At 31.6% G+C, this 27,797-nt stretch overlaps 2 protein-coding genes and 1 long non-coding RNA gene across 4 annotated transcripts in view; 1 reads left to right on the forward strand and 2 right to left on the reverse strand.

Moving 5' to 3' along the window:
- The window catches only part of LOC139903986 (uncharacterized), a 32,714-nt gene extending 24,670 nt beyond the window's left edge, over positions 1 to 8,044 (forward strand). Inside the window, exons 3-4 of the long non-coding RNA XR_011778612.1 lie at positions 6,922 to 7,020; positions 7,915 to 8,044. This is a non-coding gene — a long non-coding RNA (uncharacterized lncRNA). The remainder of the gene's footprint in view (positions 1 to 6,921; positions 7,021 to 7,914) is intronic.
- A 1,677-nt stretch (positions 8,045 to 9,721) lies between these two features.
- On the reverse strand, positions 9,722 to 13,442 carry LOC139903987 (nuclear transcription factor Y subunit C-3-like). 2 transcript variants are annotated; one of them, XM_071885919.1, is made up of 4 exons: positions 13,318 to 13,442; positions 13,162 to 13,232; positions 11,156 to 11,944; positions 9,722 to 9,968 (listed from the first exon to the last, which is right to left on the reverse strand). In XM_071885919.1, exon 3 carries the CDS (start codon positions 11,934 to 11,936, stop codon positions 11,160 to 11,162), a length of 777 nt encoding a protein of 258 aa, XP_071742020.1. In that variant the 5' UTR covers positions 11,937 to 11,944; positions 13,162 to 13,232; positions 13,318 to 13,442; the 3' UTR covers positions 9,722 to 9,968; positions 11,156 to 11,159. The 2 variants fall into 2 exon arrangements, with proteins under 2 accessions (XP_071742020.1, XP_071742019.1); XM_071885918.1 differs by having other exon boundaries at positions 11,156 to 11,956.
- A 1,548-nt stretch (positions 13,443 to 14,990) lies between these two features.
- Positions 14,991 to 18,643, reverse strand: LOC139839794 (stem-specific protein TSJT1). Its single transcript, XM_071829952.1, has 5 exons — positions 18,353 to 18,643; positions 16,319 to 16,559; positions 16,062 to 16,182; positions 15,587 to 15,696; positions 14,991 to 15,368 (listed from the first exon to the last, which is right to left on the reverse strand). The coding sequence occupies exons 1-5, from the start codon at positions 18,553 to 18,555 to the stop codon at positions 15,333 to 15,335; spliced, it is 711 nt and encodes a 236-aa protein (XP_071686053.1). The 5' UTR covers positions 18,556 to 18,643; the 3' UTR covers positions 14,991 to 15,332.
- Positions 18,644 to 27,797: the final 9,154 nt, after the last annotated feature.

Here is a 27,797-nt window from a genome sequence, read left to right on the forward strand (position 1 = left end):
AGAAATAATGCTATGAAATATATGTTCGTTTTTAGCATTATCATCTGCTAATAATGTGGTGGAATGTAAAAGGTTTCCTAGTAACGATGGTGTATATCTCAAGGTTATAATAAGGTTAATCTGACTGAAAAGTTGAAGTTGACTTGCTGGAGCTGTGACAAAACTGGCTACTTTGAATAGGAGTCGCAAAGTTATTTTTGCTAATAAATGCCAAAGAATCTGACGCGGATACGTTGTTTAAACTTTTACTTTGGTTTCAAGAGTTTTTCGGGTACATAACTGTGGGTAACATGTGGTTGGATCATCATCTCGATTGCTCATCATTCGAAGCGTCTTCAGAAATTTTCGAAGGGTTTGAACACAGATTGTAATCGTTAACATACATTTGATGTTCTAACACAGTTTTGAAGTCAAAATATAGCTTGTGAAAGATGTAAGGATTTAAGAGTGATGATTTTGGTCATATCTCAAGTTGAATTTTGAGATTTCAAAATCAGAATATGCAATTAAATTTTGAATGAGTATGGTTGTTTTGATTTCTATAAAAGAATGTATATTGTTGTGAAAGTAGGGAATATAATGGATGATTTACTGAATCAGATTCGAAGAATGTAACATATTAATTGTGAATTTATATATCTCTCGGGTATTACCTACCCGTTAAAAAAAAATTTCACAATTAATATTTTGTACAAAAGAATTTTATTACAGTCTTTATGAAAATATATATATGTATATTTTCTTCAGATGTAACATAGATTTAATGAGTTAATGTTAAATTAAACTCATTTGATTTACGGTTGAAACTAGAATTGAATAATCCCTAAAGGCTTTAAAAAGTACATAACTTTTACGCAGTATTTCTTTAATGACATTGAAATTATGAATCAATACTTCGTTATTTGTTGATGTATGATGTTCGGTTCGTGGAATTCTTGTGAATTTCGCAAAGTACGAATGAAGTTATCTGAAAAGTTTCGGGTACATCGATGATGAAAGTGTAAAATCAAATATATACTTGATTTATTATGAATTGGAATTTGTTGAATTGCGACAGAGATTGTAGTTAACGCTGGTTAAGTTGCGGCCGAAGGACGTACATTATTGCATATTTTTAATATGAATTAACCGAGTAGTTAAGATTCACACACAATAGCTTAGCACGGAAAGATTTATTTCAATATATATATATATATATATATATATATATATATATATATATATATATATATATATATATATATAATATACATATAATTTCTTCAGAGGGAATGAGTTAATTCTTCATAACTCGTTGATACAATATACACGTTATTGATTCATAATGATGTCCACAGTGATTCTTGAACTGACGGAGTTTGTGATGTTATCGGTGTTGTTGATTCGGATGTTGACTGTACTGACGATGCTGGTAACGCTGACGGTACTGTTGATGCTGTTGGTAAAGCAAGTTTAGCTTGTTAATCACACACCATTTTTGTCAGGGTTTCTACTCTTCCTTCTATCATTTTGGTTCGCTTAACTAATTTATGGTTAGGGCTAGATTAGATAATCTCTAAGACTTTAGAGATTACATAATCGCCGCGGAATGTTTCTCCAATGAAGTTATGAATTAATACTTCGTCAGTTATTGTTGTTGGTACTCCTTGGTATTTATGGTGCGTATGACGTTGATGCTCGTGGGACAGATTGTGAAGTTGAGGTTTACGACGCGGTTGTGGTTGGAGGTGGTAATGGTACTGTTGGCGTTGATGATGGTGGTACTGGTTATGCTGCTGATGCTGCTGCTGGTGTTTGTAATCTCTGCACCATATTCTCCAAAGCCACTACCCGAGCGCGAAGCTCGTTGACTTCTTCTATTACACCGGGGTGATTGTCGGTTCGGACGAGCGGATAAATAAAATCTAAAATTTGATGTAATATATAATCGTAACGAGATACTCTGGAAATGAGAGAGAAAATGGTGTTTCGGACAGGTTCGCCGGTAAGTGCTTCAGGTTCTTCGTCAAGAGGGCAATGTGGTGGATGGAAGGGATCACCTTCTTCTTGTCTCCAATGATTGAGGAGGCTACGAACGCATCCCCAATTCATCCAGAATATGTGATGACTGATTGGTTGATCTATTGCGGTCACACTGCTTTCGGAGCTTGAATGGGATTCCATTTCGGAATCTGAGTGACTTGAACTGATGACGAATTCCATTTCGTATGATTGGATAAAGGATTTTTTTTTTCGATATGAAATGATTTTAGCTAACGAATGGTATTCTAATTACATAGAATATATATATATATATATATATATATATATATATATATATATATATATATATATATATATATATATCAAAAGATTTCGTAGATTACGGAGGACTTTGCGGGATATGTCAGGCAAAGTTTAAAGTGACAGATACGATAAGATATGATTTAGCAGATATGCTAGGATATGAATTTTTGTCTATACACTATTCTTGCAATCAATGCAGCAAGACGTATCTTAGACTAAAAATGATAAGCAGGTAATTTCCTAAGGATGATAAGTAGTTAATTTTTGACACAAAATGATAAGCAAAACTTTTGACATGCAGACACGGTCGAAGTCCAGACTCACTAATGCATCCTATCGACTTATCAGTTAGACACATTAATGCAGACCTGGTTCGCTAAGACCACAGCTCTGATACCAACTGAAATGACCCGTTCATATACATTATAAACGATTCACAATAGTTGATTACATTGCGAGGTATTTGACCTCTATATGATACATTTTACAAACATTGCATTCGTTTTTAAAAGACAAAATTTCTTTACATCGAAAATTGACAGGCATGCATACCATTTCATAATATCCACTATCCAACTATAAATTGATTTAATAATAATCTTTGATGAACTCAATGACTCGAATGCAACGTTCTTCGAAATATGCTATGAAAGACTCCAAGTAATATCTTTAAAATGAGCAAATGCACAGCGGAAGATTTCTTTAACACCTGAGAATAAACATGCTTTAAAGTATCAACCAAAAGGTTGGTGAGTTCATTAGTTTATCATAATCATTTATTTCCATCATTTTAATAGACCACAAGAATTTCATTTCCAGTTCTCATAAATATACGTCCCATGCATAGAGACAAAAATAATCATTCATATGGTGAACACCTGGTAACCGACATTAACTAGATACATATAAGAATATCCCATATCATTCCGGGATCCTCCTTCGGACATGATATAAATTTTGAAGTACTAAAGCATCCGGTACTTTGGATGGGGTTTGTTAGGCCCAATAGATCTATCTTTAGGATTCGCGTCAATTAGGGTGTCTGTTCCCTAATTCTTAGATTACCAGACTTTAATAAAAAGGGGCATATTCGATTTCGATAATTCAACCATAGAATGTAGTTTCAATTACTTGTGTCTATTTCGTCAAACATTTATAAAAGCGCATGTATTCTCAGTCCCAAAAATATAAAGGGTAAAAAGGAAAATGAAACTCACCATACTGTATTTCGTAGTAAAAATACATATAACGTCATTGAACAAGTGCAAGGTTGGCCTCGGATTCACGAACCTAAATTAATTATATATAATTATGTGTTGGTCAATATTTGTCTAACAAATTAGGCCAAGTCATAGTGTACCACAATCCTAATGCTCGAGACTAATATGCAAAAGTCAACAAAAGTAAATTTGACTCAAAATAATTTCCAAAAATCTATACATGATTAATATATAATTTAAATATCGTCGTTTTATATTTTTAAATATTTTTAAAAGATTTATTAGAGTAAATAATATAATTTATTTATTAATAAATAAAATTTTATATTAAATTTATATAATATAATATACTTTTATATATATTAAGTAATAAAATTTATAGGGTTCATTTAATATCATAAATATAATATGATAGGTATTATTAAAGTAAGTTATTACACGTAGTAAAATATGTTTGTATCACATATTTATTTGATAAAATAATATCTATAATGATAGTAAGTAAAAGTTGTATTATTTTGTAATAATAATTATTATTATAAAAATATCAATATTTATAATTACTAAGATGACATTATGATAAAACGATAATTCTAATTATGATAACTTTAATATTTACAATAATTTTTAATATTATCTTTAAAATAATAATTCTATTTAAATTAATAATAATAATGATATTTTATAGTAACAATGACATTTCTATTAAAATGATAATTTTTGTTAAAATGATAGTTTTAATACTAACGATACTTTTAATAATAATAGTAATGATAAAAATAATAAGAACGATAATTTTATCTAAATCAATATCTTATAATATTTTAATTTCATCATGATACTCCTACTCATTATTTCCTAATCATTTCGTTTAATAGCTTTTAATCGTCTTTTATATCGTGTTCATAATAATGATAATAATAGTATCAAAATAATTAGGTGTTACAAATATTTGTTTTAATTACACTAATATTAATAATGATAGTTACTATAACATTTTTAACGATAATACTAATAATTATCTTAATGATAATATAGTAATAATAATAATAACAATGACAATTTCCATTTTTAAATAATGATATATATATTAATAATGATAATAATAATAATACTAATAATAATAATAATAATAATTGGATAATAATAATAATAATACTAATTATAACTTTAACGATAATAACGATAGTAATAATAAAAAAAATAACAATTTTTAATGATAAATCCCTTTTATTGATAAAGATAATAATAATGATAATAATAAGATAAAACTAGAACGACGATAAAAACGACGATAATAATAATCATTTTTAATAAAAATATCGAAAATTCAATTGATTATAACTTCTAATTCGTTCATCGAAACTATTCGATATCTAAAGGAAAAGTCCTTAATTTTTCGCTAGCTTTCCAAGGACATGCATATATTATACCTTATCTCAACCGCAAGTTTAACTAATTCAATATTCAACCTAACCTGTCTAAGGGCAATATCAAAAGTACAAGCATGCATAATCCTAAATACTCGAGCACTAGTTATGGATACACTATTAGTATGTAAAAGTTAAATTATGAGTACTCACGTATCAATATTGAGATTCAATATTGCAGGAAAGGTACGTAGACGCAACGGAAATGATAAACACTATATTGACCTCACGAGCATACCCATGAACCATACTCAATCACCTCCATAGCTATAACCCATAATTTCCTTAATCCTATCCTACTCGAAAAACAATTTCGAAATCACTCGGATAGCACTCCGTCGTAATATTTTATGTATACTAATAATATCTTGAAATAATACGGAGTAAATATATATATGTAAATCCATTGAGAGAGTTTAGAGAAAAATATTTTCAAGTTTCTATGAAATAATGAAACCTATTGAATTCTATTTATAATAGATTTTTGAATTATTAAAGTGAATTATTAAAGTATGAATTATTAAAGTGAATTATTAAAGTATGAATTATTAAAGTGAATTATTAAAGTATGAATTATTAAAGTGAATTATTAAAGTATGAATTATTAAAGTGAATTATTAAAGTATGAATTATTAAAGTGAATTATTAAAGTTAAAGTAAAGTAACAATAAAGTAAAGGTAAAGTTTAAGTATAGTAAAAGTATAAAACTATGTACGTATAATACGCGTATAAATATATATAATATTAATTTAAATCGTTATATATATTTAATAAAATAAAATATAAATATCGTTATCTTTATCATACTAGTTAAGTAATGAGTTGTTAAAAGTGGTTCTAGATATTTATAAAAGTTATATACGTTTTAATAATAAAGTTCTTTTTAAACTGAAAATGTTTTTGTACGTTTGAAACTAAATAGATCAATCGAGTCTTTATGAGATTCAATCTTCCACTATCCTTTGTCTAGTTCTCAATGATTGACAATTTGTTCTTATTTATAAATCACTTTATCATTTTCCGAATATTGTTAAAACGGAAAGATTTCTCAAATCAACGTGGGCCTTTCAACAGAGACTTGTAATCATAATTCAATATATCTGATAATTCAATCATTTGATCTTATCTTCTAATTCCATTGATAAATATTTTGAAACAGATACAATCATAAAAAGTATTTAATCTAATATTTTGTTTACGTTTCAAGTTATAATATATATACACATACACATATATAATCATATTCGTTTAATGGTTCGTGAATCGTTGGAATTTGGTCGAGGTTGAATGAATGTATGAACATAGTTTAAAATTCTTGCAATTTAACTTAACAAATATTGCTTATCGTGTCGGAAACATATAAAGATTAAAGTTTAAATTTGGTTGGAAATTTCCGGGTTGTCACATACTATGCAGGCTTTTTGATTATAATATAAATAAATATCAAACATGAATATGTGGTAAATTTGGCCAAGTATTTTATAAATGTAGGTGATTTGGGTCAAGTCTTATTTCTAACGAGTCACACGTGTCAAGCTAAAGATTAACAAATAAGGATATATATCAAATGGGTTGGAAATTACCCAGACTGTATTCATATGCATATTACTCTAAAATTGCATGATCATAAATTTTAAATTTTATTGTAATGCTATTATTTGTTGTGATTATACATTTGTATTTAAAAGATCAATGAATTATTATATACGTAGTATAAAATTAAGAAAAGCATGATAAAGTGTGAATGGTCGGTCCAACTTTACTTGACCTTTTTAGATCAGCACGTGAAAATTTAAACATTTAAACCCTTTACTCGACTTGCAAGACCCACCCATTTGGTCATCTCTACCACACTTGCACTCTAATTGACTTCTGGTTTCTCAGATCTTGAATAAGGCCTGTGGATAAAATAATGTGCTTTGGTTACAATTAATACTAAAGCATTTGTACATGTAATTAATCATTGTTTTGATACTTTTGACAGGTGAAATTAGCTATCAAAACTGCAGCCAAAACTGAAGAAACAGCGAGAAAATGATTATCTATAATGGCGAGGGACTGCAAGCGTTTCTGTAAATTCATGGTTCGTGTTTCTTTATATAATAAACATTATAAAATTAGTTAAGACATTTCAATTCAGTGTAGCATGTCTTTATTGCTCTCTAGCCTGAAAACAGTTCCATCTCAATTTTTGGGAGTTTAGAAGTGTGTTGTCCGAATTATAAGCCTTCATTTTCATTTAGTTAGTTTGTATAAGTTGCACTGTCTGATAGTTATATGTGTCTATTTGGGCAGGTTAAAATGGGTTTGGGTTAATACTTTAAAATGTCGTGTTTTCAATGGCTTTAAACAAATTATTTGAGTTGCAGACACCATTATCTTCTATACTTTATATTATAGTATCCTTTAAAAGTTATCTTAAAGTATGTCCTAATTTGTTTGTATATGTTTCAATTTTTGTGTAGGCTGTAACTAACTGGTTTAGTTTAGTTATGTGTATTAAAGATGATGATTCTTTAATATGAAAATTATATTGCGGTAACTTTCATTGAATGCTTTAGAAAAATTTGAAATACAAACATATGTTGTAGATGTAGTCCCCAGTCCGTTATTCAACGTGACACCGGTAAGATGTGAAAACTGACCCGCAATCTTGTGCCAAAACGTGTATATATGGCAGGGACCCGCAATCTTTAGCTCATTAATGTATGTGTTCTTTTTTGCAGTCTTAAGTTGGATCATGTTGATGTTGTTGGCCCTTCAAATAGTAAAATAAATAAATATGTATACCGAGAATATATTGAAGCACGTTTTAATTCAATTTTAATCAAACATTACATTTTGTATAAAAATTCGAACTACGTATCTTACAGTGTGATACTTTCATTTTTCGTTCAATTTGTGCTATTACGCTTCCATACGTAGTTGTTTTATTTATGATATATCCATTTTTAAAAGTTTCATTGACAAATTACAGGAAAATTGCTACTTCATCACATTAACTATGATCAAAGGGGATTGATATCTACACAACTCATTTTTTATATGTATACAACCAATATGCAATGAGTGTCGCATTATAGTTTATTCATTTGTAGCGTTACGGAACACTGTTTTTAATATAATTACTTTCACGACTATCACAAAAACATATATTACTAATTCAATCACAATAGTACTTTTGACATTTTTCTTATAATATCGTTATTTCATATATAAGCTTAAAAATCAATAATGTTTGCAGATGAATCCCCGTGCAACGCACGGGCTCATAAATCTAGTAACCTTATAAAACTTCAAAATCCTCTCTCTTATTTGCTTTGTTACGTATCTTATTTGCGTTGTTACCTTGATGTAACGTCACTACCCTATATGTGCCAATTAAATTATTTCATAGATATGTAGTTAAAAAATGTAATGTATATTTAAAACTCCACTATACATTTTGTCATACTTTTTGTTAACCAAGAATGTTCATATGATATGTTGGTGAAGTTTTTAGATGAATATGAATATCTAATGAATAAATGTGCAACTTAAAATCTTATTCTTAGTACTGCAACCGAGTGATTTTAATTAATTTATAGATGAATATATATTAATTTAAAATTGCACGACCTATATTTTTTCATGGGAGATGATCCCCACATACTATTTTTTGATCCATATATACTTAATTACCTATTATACTTTTAATTGTACTTTGAATAATAATATAAGTTTAATTTTTTTGGGGTATAATTGTGATTTTATGAAATAAAAGTGTACATGGATCAAAAAGTGATGTGTGAGAATCACCCCCCTTTTCTTCACACTCTTGTTATATAAAAAGAATATCCTTTTTAGTCATTTTACACGTTTTTTTTTTTTTTTTTGGTAAGCGAGGAAACGCTCCTATGAACGAGCACATTGGCTTCCCTATAGAAGGTAAAAACTCGGGTAATCAAGTCCCCCGAGCGCGAGACCTGATACCGGGTGAATTGCGCATTAAGCTCATTTTACACGTTAAGTTATCAAGAACTCTAATTTTCCCAAACCCTCTTAAACTGATTATTAGATTATTACGATATCAAACAATATAATTAAATCCAAACACCATAAATTTAAATCACGATTAGATACAACTGATTATCTGATTCTAATTATATAAAACGCATAATTAATTTTCTAAACGCTAAAACAAACACCCCCTTAAACTTGTATACATCATAACAAACCGGTAAAAGAAAAACGTCAATATATTTAAATCAGGAATGGCGAAGATTTTTACACGAATATACGCAATTTAATCAGACTATCATGTGATTTGTTCGGACTTAGTATACACCGTAACTTGATATTTAATTTGAGAATTGTACAGTTGCTCAATTCTTAACCGTTGAGGCATTACTTGAGTGGTATACATCCATATGTATAGAAATTTATTGTGCTAGCTAATTGATTATACATCCATTAATAGCATCTTAAGTGTTGGTAGAATTGTGGTTTTGGTATTGGTAGTGTGCATGGGAAAACTGCACTTGAAGTATCTACTTTCACACAATAAAAAATATTTAACTCCGAAATTTGAAGTAGCTACTTTCATACAATTCACTTTCACACATATGAAAGGATCCTAAAGACTTAGAGTATACACATATTTTCGCTATTTGTGTTAAAACATAACAAATATATAACCATAGTACCTTTTGTAATAAAACACGTTTTTGTCTCATAAAAGATGTAGTTAGTCTAGATATACTGATATGCGAACGAAGATTTACTGCCAGCAAAAGAGATGCAGATACCATTCGTAATGGATCAGTTAAGCTAATATTTTTGAAAACCGATTCCAGATATTACACACGTTAGCCACCAACGGTCATAAAACAACATATTGTCCGAGACAAGTAGAGACACAGACATAGTTAAGTGAGACTACAAGCATTTCCTAAATAACCGCATAAATAAAACTGAACTTTAATACAAATGCCCATTAGTGAGTGTTCTTCTACAGCCACCATGTTCAAATTTCGATCTCTTGCAAGTATCCTGTACCAAAACGTTATCAAGAAGGTTAGTATTAATGTATAACATTACTAATATAAGATGCATCATAAGACTTATATGGCAGATCAATTTAAAAGGAAACAGCAGTAACAAATTAACATAAAAGCTCCTATCCAGTATTAAATTAGTTTTTTTCAAATGGCATTTACTGCAAGCATTGCAGGTAAAAAAAAAAAAACAAAAACCTCAAATCAGCTCCTAGTCACCATGTGAATAACTTAGACGAAAACAGGAGTTGAGCATCAATGATAACAAATATTATTACTTTCTATGCTGAACAAAAGTTAGCAACTCAACGTTATTAGCAATAGAATACAATGTCTTTATCATGTAACTAAAGTTAAAATCCAGCTCGTTTCCGGAATTCGGACACCTCAAAGTCCATGCAACATTTTCAATCAATGATATAAACTTTTCGAAGTTCCTATTTCATATTCAAGGATGTTGACGTTGTAATGACTTTTATTAAACAACCCTACAATACATTCATTGCTATTTATTATTTTCTATAAGTTCAGATCAAAAACTGAACATTTAGTTGTGATAATTTCCTGCACAAAGACAAATGTAATAGCAAACGAATATAATCAAGAAAGGTCACTAATCTACATCTTTCGGATGCTTAAATTACAGTTAACATATGCTGCACCTTAATTTAAAAAGAATGTGTTTAGCAAGGAACAGATATGCAGTGATTAGAGGTGGCAATTTGAACAAATTTACATGTTAATGGTTTCCCCATATCCCGCATTAGTACGATTGAGTATTGTTGTTTTTGTACATATTAATGGTTTAATTCAGGTTCTATTATATCCGTAACTCATCAAATACGTAAAAGGAAAATAAATGCATGTGAAGGAGAGTGGATCAAACAGTACATACCCTTCAAAAGGCATCATGAATGTATTTCTAAAGCATAAAACTCCTAAGTAATTCCATATTATAAAATTATATCAAATCAATCATCCAAACCCATTTCAGAAGTACCCATATCCAGCCTGCCCATTTTGATACCTCTAGCAATAACGGAAAATATGTAAAGAAAATGCACAAAGTACAAACGGTAGCTACGTATATTAAAGTGACACAATATCGAAACATCAATGTTTAAGGCAACAATAAAAAATTTTTAACTCATGATCATGATGCATACTGGGATTAGGCAGTACCTGCTTAAGCATCTTCTTGTGGTTCTTGTTGTTGCTGCTGTGTCCACATAGGCTGAGTCATGTACGGACGAGGCTGCTGCCCGTATAGAGCTTGAGGATCCACGGGCTTACCCATGTACATCCCAGAAGCACCAACTTGTGGCGGCGGCATATAGTAATACGGTAGACCCTCAGTTGGAGCTCCAACAGGAACGGGCCCACCTCTCGGCATTGTAGAAGCAAGTATTTCATCTTTCAAATCCTCTCGCGGTACTATATCAACTAAAAAGTCAAATATATCAGTCCTAGTGATTGCAGCAGCGATGTCGTTTTTCTGAAGGGTCCTCCTTTTGTTCTCTTCAGTATGATTCCAAGACCTTAAAGTCAACTCAAGGATGAACATTTCACATGCACGAGCGAAAATCACTGGTGCTTCAGCTGATATCATTCTCACATCTTCATCTGCTTTCATGATTTTTTTGATCCTAGCTAATGGTAGACTATGGTTCTTGAAATCAGTAGTTTGCTCAATTTCTTGATATTGGTTTGCCCAGAAATTTTGGAGCTGCTGATGCAATTGCTGCTGTTGTTGCTGATGGATGTGCTGATAAGCAAGCTGTTGTTGAGCGAGTTGAGCTGGCGGTGATTGAAGACCAGATGTTTGTGAAGGTGGGACCGAACCTCCAACTGATGCAGGGGGTACGATACCCATCATCTGATTTGGTGGATACGGTGCCATACTGTAAGGCATCTGAGCAGAGCTTCCGATAGCTCCCATACCTTGAGCTTGTTGCTGATCCATCTTCACAACTGTGTTCACACCTTCATAATGCACAAGTAAGAAATTAAACTATTTTTTTAGACAACACAAAAAATAACAATTAGAAGTATAGATTTGTATTGTATACAAATGAACTTTGTGAGAGTAGGAAAAAAAAGAGATTTGGACTTGGGTTTTTTCAAGAGCAAGGAAGATCATCATCATCTAAACTAGGTTTTACGTTTTGATTAACACAGAAACCATCTAGCAAGACTGCAAGAAGCGGGGAATCATGCATAAAAACAAGAATATAATTTACATAAAAGAGACTCAATTTCGAGTCTGTCTAGATTTTACACCAATCTTCTAGTTACCAACCGATAGCCTTAACCAAACGTAGGTAAATAACTAAATCACACGCTGATAACCAGAAACCACGTGTAGTGTATCCTCTTCCTTGGGCTTCAAGATTTCAATCACACTAATGACGTAGTGGAATTGTGGAAAGAACATATCACTTCATTTTTTTTACATTATAAAAGCATAGAAAAGAATTAGTTAAGACTTTGAAAGCTTTTGAAAATAATAACAAACTTCCTATCGATATTAACATGTACATTGTTGATGGATTAGAATATACCAACACTTCAAATAAACCATCCGAAGATATCCTAGTGGTTCTGATATCCTCACAATAGGTCTCAAGTTCAAACCTAACTAACAGCACATCAAGGAGTGGCCAGACAAAGGTTTGAAAATAATCATAGGATAACCCGGTTAGGCCACATACATCTGGATAAGAATACTCACCCTCCCCAGACCCTCCCCGGGTACCTGAAGAAAAAAAACATATCCGTTTGAGATTTTTATATTATTAGACGAGCTTGGTTTCATATTAGTAAATCCTTGTAGCATTAGTAGCATAAAAATTTACTAACAACCCAAAACTCAATTCCTTAATCATTTTAGATCCAATTCAAACAAAAATAACATCTAAAACCTACACGATTATATGCTTGATCTTGATATGAGAAATAAACGTATAATAATGCATTTCACATTAAAAGCAAATCAATATATTTCCTTCACTAAACAAAACAGACTAGTTCAATAATAAACAATAAATCCAATTTAGCCACAAAGTAACAAATATGAATTCCCCAACTTTCACACAATTACTAAAATTAAATTATACATACATACATACATATTACATATATACATATATAACTGAATTGCATACACATATGAAAAATGATTTGCATACCTCGAAAGCTCTTTGCTAACTTGAAACGACTTCGATCGACGCACGAAAGCTAATCAAGCAGAATTTTATATCTGAATTGAAAGCAGATCGAGTAAAGTTAGAGAAATTTAAGCTGTATAATCGTGTAACATATATGTATAGATGTAGAGATGGTACCTGTAGTCTGATATTAGTAGAGCTAGGGTTTGGCAGTGAGACAGGTAGGTTGGTCGAGAGAAAGGGAAGTGACAATAACGACGCAGATACCTAAATGTGGTCTGTGACGATATATATAGAGCGAATAAAAATAAAAACGTATATATAAAAGGGGATATAGTAATAAACTATATAGTGATGGATGTCGTATTCTTTATGTTCGATATGATTTGGTGTGTTGGGCTATTTAATAATTCTTTTTCTTTTCAAAATTCAAATTGAGTTTAACATAATCATTTGTAATTTGTAATCTATCTATATAATCCATCTATATCTATAAAATCTATTTAAATTATAATTTTTATACGTCATATTTAAGACTATCGTTTATATACATGTTTAAAAGAATTGTAAATAATATTTTTTTTTTTTTTTGAACGACCAAATTTTATAAATCACCAAACCCAAACTAGCAAGAAGCTAGAAGGGATTATTATAACGGATTACAGAACCATGTTTGCATACAACTTACACCTTTTCCTCTATTTTTTAACCAGAAAAACAAAAAACTACGAATGGAATCGAAAAGTGCACTCTTCTTAATCGCAAGGTTTAGGGTTTTGGGATACAAAGGCGTATCCCCTATCCAAATATCTTTCCAAAATTTAGTTGAATTTCCATTCCAAACTTTTTTGTACAAATTATTCCAGCTGATGATATTATGATATTGAAAATAACGTTAATTATTACAATATAGTATATAAGTGACATTTATAAAATCTCAATAGGTAATCTAGTGATTCAGTGTTTGGAAACCTTCAAAAGAGGCTAGACTTCAATCCTCACTAACTACACATCGTAATATAACGCCGTCTTTCATAAAAATAATATAAGTGACAATTTTTAATTATATGATACGTTTTGTCGTGTTCACCACAACCATTAAAGCAACATTTAGAAAAATCCTTTTGTAACACGCAAATAATAAAACTTTAAAATGTTATTTTTGTAATTCAGATACCGCACATTTTCTATTTAAGAAAGTGTACGGACTCGGAGATTATTGTTCACAACGGTAAAAAAGGTCGAGACGGGGTCGGGACGGGGTCGAGATGAATGTTAACCAACGTTGAATATTTATGTATTTCAAACATAAATATTTCAAATTAAAAGGCAATGTTGGTTAAACACAATGTTTTTGCCTTTAATTTGAACTCTTTATATTTGAAATGTTTATGTTTGAGATATTTATATACAAAATCAATCAATGTTTGTCAGCATGACAACATCCGTTTCGAACTCGTTTTGAACGTTGCGACATTTCAAGGTTCCGATGTCTCGACCTCGTCTCGTGTTTTTTTCACGATGCATACTAGTCATAAAATAAGTAGGTAGATCAAAATCATCATACAGTGATTATAGATCTAGGGGTGTTTTGATTTACGATTTGAAGATTTGAAGAAATTTTGTGAAACGTAAATAATTAACAAAATGCTTCCTGCTTTTCAAAGTAATAAAATAAAAAATTAATACGGAGTAATTAACAAAAGGTGTTTGCCAGAACAATATCCAACTCTTTGTGATTTTCGTGGGCTTTATGCTCAACTGTGACTGGACAAACTCATTGAAGCCCACCCAAACCCAATTGTAGGTCCAAAATCAGTCCATAACATCCGCTAGTTAAATAGAGTACATTTCAAACTTCAAAGCATACTTAAATTTCATTTCCTAGTTTGCAAGGACAACCACCACCACATATATACATATAAAACATATAGATCACAACCATACATCTTACATTCATGTCTACCCAGACTTTATTACACAAGGCGTGTCTCTGTACACAGAACAACATACAAATGAAAAAAACTACAGCCTCGGTCCCTAAACAGCCCAAACATCTACATATCATCCTACTAAAGACGTTGATTCAGTAAGATGGGATCCTCGCATGCCGTCATATTAAAAGTGATAACCGGATAAAAAGTTGTGGATGAAGCAATAGTCCATGGAGGGATGGGATGAAAGAGATGTGCTTACTGTGTGGCTGAGATAACTGATGGGCCTTCCACCTAAAAATAAATATCATCCAAGATGTCACAATCTTTGTTTGACAATTTGATAGTGATATATACCTGATCTAAATAAATAATTGAGTTCTATATTTTGGACAACTAGATATACACTAGAAACCACGAATATAATGACGAAAACAAACACAAGTTGTAATAGAATATGATGTATTGATGTGTGCTTAATGGAATATATATAATATAATTTAATTGGTTACCATGAACTTTGCACCCCAAATCTCCTCCTCAGTTGCAGGGACGGCTGTGATTTTGTTCTTCGGATTCTCGTAGCATCTGAGCTCTCCAATTGCTGTGGAGTAGAAACATCCTGCATACCATCAAGGCACGCTTTAAAAACTTTAAAAACATGTGGAAATTTCAACCCAAGTAGTTGTCTGTTGCCCCATTTTTTCTATCGTTATAATCTCTAGCGGGTCAAACGGTTAATATCAAATCTTATAATGATACGAGCAAAAACATTTGTCTTAAAATGTATTTTTAATGAATAAAAAACCTTATGATTAGTAGTCATATTTGATGCAGTAAAAGTTCATGATATAAATTCAATAAATGGATATATATATATAATATAATGTTTTGGGTTTAACTCGCTCATATTTAGCCATTTCGACCCATTACCCAAAATTGCCCGACCCGTTTTGTATTTTTACAAATATTATGAATGAAACGAACCTTGAGGGAACGAAGCAAGTGACTTGCCACAGGCACTTTTGAGCAAATCAGCATCATTGGCAAATGCAACGCACCCATCGGCTGTGATTCCCCAATACAAAGGAACCTTGCCATGTTGATCCTGTCATTATCGTTACCAACACCACTAATTAATTAATATATAAATGATAAAGATTAATCGCATCTTTAAGTATTATATTATAATTATTAAAGTAAAAGTAAAAAAATGGGGGGATAATTATGTGTTTATGACTTACTGTGGCCACAAATAAAGTAGAGGTTGACTTGTCAAAGACAACAAATGAAAAACTTCCAATAAGGTGGCCCACAACTTGGTTTATTGGATACGGGGCTCGATCTCGAAGAGCCTTGTAAGCTTCAATGACCAAAACGACTTCGTTAGCCGACTTGGAAAGCCCATACTGTTGCTTTAGGCTACCCAAGTTGTCAAGTGCTCCTTCGAACAAGCAAAATATCTCGTCTTTGACCGCAAAAGATCTACCATGTTCAATATAGAAATTTTATCAATAAAATGGAGTTAAGATGCTTAATAAATCCTATGACATATCACCAATGGAAAAGTAGTGAAAAGGATAATTTAAGAATCATTTAAAGCAAAGTACATAGATAATTGAATCTTTTTTGTCTTCACAAGCAACACTCAACTTTTTTAGTAGTCCATATTAGGAACAAGGAATTAAAAAAAAAATGGAGTGGCGACTTTTTTAATGGGGCGTGTCTGGTATCACATACTACAAGCCAATATAATACTATGAATTATTCAGTGCTTGTTGAATTTGGATAAGTCTATGATGTGAAAACTACGAGTAAAACAGGAAACCATTATCATGTCATTATCATTCTCGATTATTCGCCACTCTTAGCTTCATCTTTCATATAGGATAATTTATAAAAAAAACCACGTTAGGAACTTTTGATTATAAATATAATAGCAAAGAATCACTGCCAATTAACCATTCTGTTTAACAGGAGTTACACATACAACATATTGCAAAGCAACATCGTCACGTGTAGTTTTCACCTTTCTAGATAATGAAATTAAATTGCATTTATTTAGTAGCAGAAGAATTCGACCCCAAAATACTTTGGCATATACTGTAGAAATAGATTACTATTTTGGCCCTATGTAAATCAGTTTCTCATTATAACATATATAATTATATAATATAATATAAAATATAATACAACGTAATAAGGTCCTTGTGTTACTCAAACGATCTATGGATGGGCTTATCACGTGTTTTAAAAGAGCTACCTTCTATGTTGGGTTTTATTTTATTATTATTCTCTTTTAATTTAAAGGATTGAGCTAAAAAAAAACCTTTTTCCTAAAAGTAAGTACCTGTAATGTAAATAAGCTAAATTCGCACCTAGCAGTTGCTAAAAGTTTAAAAGCTTTAGTCCATAAATTACATTCTTAAGGTTGTAGTGTTGTACCAATATAAGTTATATAAACGACAAGAATTAGTATCATTCATTGTTAACAACGGCGATAATAACTAGTTTAAAAAAATTGGTAAGACATACCGATCCGTCATGCTGTCATATACTAACACGTGGCAATGAAAATAACTAAACATTCAAGGCTAGGAATAACATAATAATGCAAGAAATATTATATTTGAAAAAAATACTATAGTAGATCATGTAAAATACGTACATACTCTAATATTTCCCTGTTTTCAGATACAAGCAAGCATCGTTTACACGTAATTCACTAATTACCTAAATCTTCTGCTACTAAATAATGATCATGATCAACAGTGATGGAGATCGTATCTCTGATGAAGTTTGCAAACTAATTACCTAAATCTTACAGTATACTCCACATTTTACTACATACTGTACAACTGTATTGATATTTATAAAAGATCAACCTATAACTATAGGCATGACAAATTTATTTGGATATAGTTCGTAATTAGTCATTAACCTAATCCTGATAAAAGGTTAATTAATCATGTACGCTCTTTCATTTTTATCATAGATCTTATCTCAAAGTATCAAAACAATAACGTTTCTTCATGTGTCTACAGGTATCACTGTATCAGCAGAATCAAGCTAACTTTTACCACCGTTATCGATATTTCTAATTTACGTCAAATTCAATTCGATATGTATAGAAATTAATATAACAAATCATCATCAATTAAACAATTTAATTCCTCAGAGATAAGAAAAATTAATCGTAAACTGTATCAGTATTTGACACGTGTCACCGATGATCATATAAAATATACACATATGTAATAATTTATATAATATTTTACCTCGGATGTGTAATTGATTCGTTCTGATGAGTGTACGCCAATTGAACATCATCACCGATCTGCATCGATACCACCGATTCATTACTTCCGATGAACCGATTAACGAGCGATTTGGACGATATCTTCGGCGACGGTGTACGGCTTCCGGCTGCCACCAGCTCCTCCGGCGGTGAAACTATTGAACTGCTAAATACACCTAACATATTGAATTATTATAACTATTTAAAGTTATTTATTTTCTGTTTTATTTTATTTTGTAAAATTGAAACCTATAACTGAAAACATGAGAGTTATCATACGGAGCTGAAGAAATTTATAGAAAGAAGGTGAGGTTATTTTTGTCATTTGCAAATAATTTTTTTATTTATTTAACATTAAATTATTAATTAATTTATTTTTTAAACAAAAGAAAATGACAAATAAGGGAACGAAGGGCATGTGGGTTCTGGACCCGATTTTAGTCGATGATTTCCGTGTCTAAGATAGCGACTGAATGGTTTGACGGACATGTCCCGTGTTTTATCTTCCTTCTACATTGACAGAGAAGTTGTGTAACACCACTCTTATCCATGACGGTCCGTCATGGAATTACTGACTCTCACATTAGCGCCACATCAGCATCTTCCTCTCATCACTAACCAAACACTAAATGCTAACAACCATGACGTACCCATCAAACTCTTCCTCACACTCACTAAATTGATTAATTATTTACGGGTACAAGTAGTAAGGCAAAATATACATACATTCGTGATCCATTTTGTCATACCATGAAAAAGTGAAGCACGGGTCTTCCAAGCACTAACCCATGACGGGTTACTAATATTGGAATCTTTAAAGACTAAGCCAAGGACGGTACCAAGGACGGTACCGTTAAGAGTGCTCTAACTAGAGCCCTTATTTTCTTTTCTTTTTACCCCAAAAAACGAAATTTTCTTATAAATCATTTGAAGGATCATCGAAAAATGAAACCTTCTAAAAACTTACAAATCGATAAAGCATAGCATAACTAAACTAGACCAAATCAAAGCTTGCTAAACCAACTAAAGTTCAAAAGGACTACGAAACTCAAAAGGACACGACAACACTAAAAAAAAGATGATAATCTATCTAACCGCCTTCTCACTAAACAAAAAGAATCAAGCATCTCTCTAACAAATCCATCAAACACTTCAAACTCCTCTTCATGAGACAATTTTTTTTTCTTCTTTCTCGGCCTTTCAACAAGCATTGAATCAGAAGACGAATTACTAGAATTATAGACATATTACCCATTACTATTTAAGTCAGATTACAATATCTCTTTCTAAATTTTATTCACACACTATTCTATAATCTATTACCCATTACTATTTAAACTAGATTACTACATTTACTCGCCAGCGAGTTGATAGTTTGATAAAATTTGTCGTTCTAAAAAAAAGACGCATCTTATCTTAAAATTTTATTTTATCTTAAGATTTTATTACTTATAAAGATTATTATACTAACTACTGTAGCATGTATTATTTTATACATGGTACGCGATTGTTCTATTTAAAGTAAATCTTCCTTAACAAGTGTAAAATGAATATTTTTTTATAAATTTAATATACTTGAAGGACGATGAAAGAATATATAAATACTTTCACTAGAAGCTATAAATCTTTTGATTAAGAATACCTACACGATTAATTCTATGATGTTTTATTTGACTATCGAAGTCTCTAAATACAATTCCTTTCTAAATTTCTTTGTTTTTGTTTAGATATTTATTAAAGTAGAAAGTAAATTATTTATATCTAGAATAATATAAGATACTCATAGCACATATACTTCAAGAATATTTACTTTAGCAATATTTCATGTTATGCTACCACTTTTGTACCTTTTATTCAAGTTTTTTTTTTTTTTTTTTTTTTTTTTTTTTTTGTCATTAGGTAAATTAAACCTATTCGTCGACAAAAGTTTTTATCGAATACAAGAGGCTTAAGATAGCCTTAAGCTTCGTATGTAATTTTCTATTTTGCTTTTTCTTTGTTTTATTCTTTATTACCTTGTAACTTTTTCTTAGCTCCTCGCTAGTTTTAATGATATTTCAACCGTCCGAAGAAGAAAAAAACAGCCTTAAGCTTCGTAGATACTGAAACATTAATTACATACTAATATTTAATGGTTTTAACTAAGTTTTTTTTTTAATATATTGTACTAACATACTAATAATGGTTTTGTGTGGTGATACAAAGATATTTGGAGAGTTTCTTCGTTCGAGTGTGCTTAACTGAAGAGTTCTCATGAGATCTGTAGTGCTTATAGTCTCAACACGTGTTGTGTCATCTAAGGAACATATTTACTTTTATAATGAACTCAAACTTTCTTAGACAGTCCGATGTATGACATGATGTTGATTAAATAAACAAACAATTTTGTTCTTCTATATTTGATGTTATTAAATTGACATGCAACTCCTATGTGACAAATTAACGTGGTAATTATTGGAAACGGGTTGTTTTATCTGTAATTAAATTCGAAAAAAGTAGAAAGATTTTATACTTAAAAGTTAATGAGTTCGTATTATATTATGAGAATATGAATATGATGTTATTACAGATATAATTTTCCTGACATAATGTAACAACCTCGATTCAGGCATAGTGGTAATTGACCATTTTACCCTAGTTAATATTACGTACTTATAATTATTTGACTGGTTAGTTAAGTGTGTTTTGTGACAAGAGTCACAGAACATATTTGTTTATTTAATTTGGACCTCGTTAGGACCGCCTAAGGAGGTAAGTGATGTTTCAGATAACTGGTAAATACCCGTATGACACACGGAAGAGATTTCCTTCCAATGAAGGAAACCCGTTTTGCTTTAAAACCCCTGCATCTTCTTAGTTTCTTTCTTTAGAAACTTTCCACACATAAACACCACATACGTTTTTAATCCTCACAAGCCCTAATCCTTGATTCTCGTTTTTGTGTTAAATTGAAGTTGTGAAATCATTCCTTGTGATTTCAGTAGCTTAAACAAGGTATTTTACAAACGATTTCATGTCCAAATTCAATTGAATTTGATGATTTTGTCCAACTTTTATATAAAATGGGTTTATGAATCAAAATGGTATTTTGAGGTGTTATAAACACCCATAGATGTTAGAAAACGTTTACTTATGATCTCTACATATTTCCTAAGTGATTTTTAGTGTCAAAACAATGCAAAAACGAGATTTGGAGCATAAAATCACGAAAACATCGACCTGGTGCTGATGAATAGCATCCGTACGGATACAAGGTGCATCCGTACGGATACGGGTTGTATCCGGACCATTTTGGGTGTAACCGTACGGATACAGATGCATCCGTACGAATACATATGCATCCGTACGGTTGCAGGCGCATCCGTGCAGTTGCAGGTTGTCAGGATTTTGCAAAAGTCGTTTTGACCGTAACTTTCAAACTGTAACTCCGTTTTTTATGAATAAACTACCGTTGGAGACGTAATAACGTCTAATTTCCAATGGTAAGCTTTTAAAACACTAAATCAAACTTTAATTTGGGTCAAAATGACATGATAGCGTGTATGCCTCGTTTTACACGCGTGTGATAGTTTCAATTAAATGGAGAACCATGTAAACTTGTCATATATGGACATATAGAGCTATATCATGTTTTTTAGAGTATGGATTGATGATATAATTGATGTGATATGTACTAACTTGAGATATGATATTCTCAAGTATTAAAGGAACGGAGAAGACTCGGTAACATTAGATTTCTGAGTTCATGTTGTTATCAGGTGAGTGGGACTATCTTAACTGCTATATGTATGTAGTAGCGGGTTATGCTACTGTTGTTCTTCCATGTTTAGCTTGATATTGATAGTATATGATGTACAATGTTGTTTGTGATGATTTTGTGCACATGGGTATTGTCAGCTTTGAATAATGAAATTAACAATCGGCTTTGAATAGTAAAGTTGGGCAAAAGGTCAATCTTAAATAGTGAGGTTGGGTTCAAGTGTTACTATTCGTGTATTATAGTTTGAATGACGTATCCCCTGCTTATGTATTACTATACGAAGGAGCCAGTAACAGGAACTATCGGTAAACTCTAGCCCGATCATCTAATAGTTGATGGCCCGCAAGTCGCTGGACCTTTTGTTACTGTATTGGCTGTTTAATTGTTGTGTTATGCAATTGTACTTAGCTTGATGCTAGATGCGTATAACTGTTAGAATGTTTTCATTCACTTAACCTTGTGCTAATCCCCCACATTTCCTCCCTTGCAGGTTAGGATGTTTACGCCGGGTACTGAGAAGTTTGTCTATTTGATATGTTTGATACACATAACTCTGATGTCTGTATTTTGATACCTATATGTGTGTAAAAGCTTTTTGTTTAACGTAACACCTGGATGACTGTAATAACTATGGTTTAGTTAATTACTAATGTATGATTTGTAAATATTAATATAATATGTTTTCGTTGTGTTTAAAAAAAAGTACGATGTTACACATACACTTAAAAATAATATTAGTTTGATGTTTTTCTTTGTAAGATCAAATTAATTTAAAGTGTATTCACATTATTTTAAAGGGTAAAAATAGCCTAAAAAGTACAATAACATAAAAGTCAAATTTTCTGATAAAGGAAATATCGATTTTTTCTTTTTCCATAAGAATCCTGATTTGAATTTGATAGACAAAAAGGATTCGGAATTTAAAAAAGTCCAATAAAAGTAATATACATCCACATGTGCATCCACTGATCCACAAGACGCTACCTCATCAAATCTGATAAGGTGACGTCACGTCATATAATTTTTCGGCGCCACGTCATCCATTTTTCGGCCAAAAAGTTTTCCGACGATTTTTTCTGCCAAAAAAGCTAATTTTTCGGTGATCACCTTATCTGAGAATATGATGATGTAACGACCCAACCCGTTATCCAACCGCAAACAAATTTTTTTTTTTTTTTTTACAACAGTGGGATGCGCGGCGCGTAGCCCCTTATGTGCGCGTCGCGCACAAGGCCTGACAGCCCGCTGTCAAAATTTTCCAATTTTGCGTTAAAGATTTCCCACTTCCTGACACTTTTAGACGAAACGCTTTTCACATCACATTATAATAGTTAAAACTAACACGTTTCAATAATAAAACAAGTTTTACGAAACCGGGCCCACATATGACGAATTACGAGTTTCGTACAAAATATAAGTTTCGACCACATTAGTTTAAATTCCAAACGACACTTTGAACATGGTGTTTGGGGGATAAACTACCCAAATCTTGGTCAAACTTCAAAAGCTAAACGTCCAAAAGCTTCTCCTAAAATAACGAAGTGGGATCACTAGTCCAAACGAATACCCTTTCTCTTGTCCACGTCGGAGCCTATAAAAAGGTAAACAACGAGAAGGTAAGCAAAACGCTTAGTGAATACAATAATTATACATTTACATATATAACCTACTTACTTGCAATCACTTACACAATTACCGCATACACGCTAGCAAACTAATTAGCATACCATCGCAAGTATAATGCTAAATCTCCGATAACACAAGCTAGCACAACAATAGCATATAACATGAACAATATAATATGTTACACTACAACTACACAACCATGGTTAATCAAAACACGAAGGGAACGATTCTCGCGAATGAACCGTTAGCCACGCAGACGCCACTAGTATGTATTACTAGTCCCTTAGGTGGTATCGACGCCCGAACTTTAAACCCACCCGTCACGTGAAATGTGGTATCGAACTCCCGAACTTTAAACCCACACTTCACGCCCACGCACATATATGATATGGTATCGAACGCCCGAACTTTAACCCATATCATATGCCACACATGATGATGAGGTATCGAACGCCCGAACTTTAAACCCTCATCCCATGCCAACATGATGTGGTATCGCATACCCGAACTTAGAACCCACATCGCATTTCGCACAAGTAAAATACATTACATACACACATGTATAATTATTCCACTCACCTTATCACCTTTTGGTGAATGATAAATCGAGCTCGCAACCTTCAACGTAACTCACCTATTACATTATGCACAATATTAATCATACATTCAAGTTGGTGAACCAACTCACTCACCACTCAAGTGTCATTTTGACCCATAGTGCAAATGTGACCCATTTGCACCATTAACTCTAACACTAGGTCGGGATTTCGCCAAACCCCTAACATTAATTCGATTATGGTCTTAATGCACTTTTAACACAAGGTTATCACATTTTCACACTCATTAGACCACTTGGGTCACCAAAGACTCCTTTGACCCATCTCAAGGTTAACACACCCATTTTGGGTCATCAACATACCCAAATAGCACCCATTTACTTAATATCTAGGTGTGCTGGTAATTAACTAACCAATTAAAACTCATAAACACCATTTAACAATTTGAACCCTAGGTTAGTTATTATTGAGTCCTCATGACTCAATCTTACCCAAGAACCCTCAAAATCATCAATAATGGGTTTTATGTTCATCACTAACCCAAAACCCTAACCCTTAACCAAATTAAATAAGGAAATCAAGATTAGAGCTTACCACCACAATCACAACGTAGCTAGTGATTAGATGAACAACTTTAATACTCGCGTTTTGGCCCGAAATTAACTTCTTCCTTCTTGATTTGAGCTTTCTCTCTCTCAATGGGTTTTTCACTCTAGAATTGTATGGGAGAGATGATGAGGTTGGTAGATGTGAACTAAAGACTCCAACCAGCCTTTTAGTGGCTTTAAATCCGACCTCAAGTGAAAAGACCAAAATGACCCACGTTTAAATTAAATTAAAACTGAAATCTGTGCACAGGAGCAGTGCGAGGTGCGCACACTTACCCTGCGTGGCGCGCACAAAGGTTTGGACAGATTCTGACCTTTGTTTAATTACACAACGCTTCCACACTTTATGTATCCTATTTACACTACTGTACAATAATTATTCGGGTCTTACAACTCTCCCCCACTTGAATCGGAGCGCGTCCTCGCGATCCAAGCCGCATGACAAGCGTGAAGATATACCAACACAAATTCTTTGGGCTCCCAAGTAACTCGGAACCTTTACTACGACCCCATTGAACTTTAAAAGTTCCCACTTCTTTATTTCTCAACCTTTTCACCTTTTCATCGAGTATAGCAATCGGCTCTTCTACATACTTTAACTTGTTGTTTAGCTCAATCTCGTCTAATGGTACCCATGATGAATCATCCGCAAGACACTTACGGAGATGGGAAACATGAAATGTGTTATGGATCCCCGCAAGCTCTTCGGGTAATTCCAAACGATACGCAACTTCACCAACACGAGCTAAAATTTTAAATGGCCCAATAAACCGAGGAGCTAACTTTCCCCGTTTTCGAAACCGAATAATACCCTTCCATGGCGAAACTTTAAGCATCACCATGTCACCTTCTTGGAACTCAATCGGTCGCCACTGGTGACGACCCGAAAATTTCTGACCAAATTTAAACATAATCTTTATATAATTTTGACTTGATAAGCAATGAATTTTAATAAATCTTGAACCTCCGAAAAGAGTTTTACACAAGCTTTTGGTCACCCTTTTATTCCGACGATTCACGAACGTCATAACTTGATTTAATTGTTTAATTGTTTAATTATTGTGTATATATATATGGATTTATATATATTTAACTTGAAAATATGATAATTAAATATTTCATTAAGTATATTAACAAAGTATTATATATATATTTTCATACTACTAATTTAAAGAGTTTTCAAATAATATATATATATATATATTACTATTTAAACGACGTAATTAACTTATGTTAAAATGTATTTACATATAATGTATTACGAGTGTAAATACATCCTTACAAGTATTGAATACACTTTATAATATACCAATACATATAAAGGATAGCTATACTCGTATTTTCGTTCAATTTCCTCAAAGAATTCTACTCGCATTCATACGGTATTTTTACCCGTATTATACACAGCTTTTAGAAGTATTTACTATTGGTATATACTAATAGAAATATGCAATTATTTGTGTAATATGTCATCCATGACCTAATCAATTTAATATGTCATGCATGACTTAATACAATTTAACTTATCTTAGATATTTTCACTAAAAGCCAAAATTATAAGCTTATAAATAAGGACCATTTTAACTCATTTTTACTCCACATTTTCTTAAACTAAAAACACACACTTGAATATTCTCATATCATACTTTAATCTCAGTAACTTTCCTCTTCATAATCAAGGTAAAATACTTCTCAAAATCCTTGTTCAATTCCTTGTATAGTTGCTATCTTATTATACTTATAAAACTTGTAAAAACTAGAACTTGTTTGGGTGAACACCAAGCTTGTTTGAAAAACTAATCTAATCTTTCTAACTTAACTCTAATAACACTTATTTATATGTATTATGATGTTATATTAAGTTAATATAAGAACTTATAACTTGTACATATGAAGAACACCTTGAAACTTAACATATATCCTTTCATCTCCATTCGGTAAAAAGCTGGCTATTTTGGGTTGGGAATTAAAAACCTATCTTAGACTTTGAGTTCGAGGCTAAGACTTTGGAAATATGTTAATATATATAAATAAGATTTCCAGTATTTTTTTCATGATTTTAGACAAAGTGGAAGTATTTTTATCAAAAATCATATATTGGGTGGATGCCGGGATTTTTCCAAATCTGTCCACCGACACAAAAAGAGGGTAAAGCTCTACAAATTACTACTTGTGATGAACTTTTCGAATTGGTTTTGTAAAATTTAATTCTTTATGAATCCATAGCAATTTGATTCACTTTAAACGGAGTTGTAATGAATATTTGACGAGCAAAACAAAATCTGCTAAAATTAACGTTGTATGAACGAAATTTATATTATAAAAACTATATTAACCATATCCTTGTTAACTTTTCCTATATCCTATATATAATTGGCCATGTTATCAATAGTATAACAAAATATTATAATCTTGGTTAATTCTGTGATTGTATATATGTATAATAATATTCTTGGTACGTCCTAACACAATAAGTATACAATACGTTTTGATAAATCCTAAGACAATACGTACACAATACGTCTTAGTTAATTCTAAGACAATACGTATACAATAAGTCTCTGGGTTGATGCAAAGACAATACGTATACAATACGTCGTGGGGTAATTCTAAGATTATATATATATATATATATATATATATATATATATATATATATATATATATATATATATATACCGATTATTGGACTGTTGGACTTTTCGGACTATTTTGGACTACTAACAAAGCACTACTAACAATGGACTACTAACATAAAATGTTAAAAATTATTATATAAGTATTCTATGAACTTGCTTTATTTTATTCATATGTCGTATTATTATCTGAATCGTTATTATTGTTATAGGTTCGTGAATCCAAGGACGACGGTCA

This window comes from Rutidosis leptorrhynchoides, chromosome 4 (genome assembly GCF_046630445.1).
Source record: "Rutidosis leptorrhynchoides isolate AG116_Rl617_1_P2 chromosome 4, CSIRO_AGI_Rlap_v1, whole genome shotgun sequence".
NCBI lineage: Eukaryota > Viridiplantae > Streptophyta > Magnoliopsida > Asterales > Asteraceae > Rutidosis > Rutidosis leptorrhynchoides.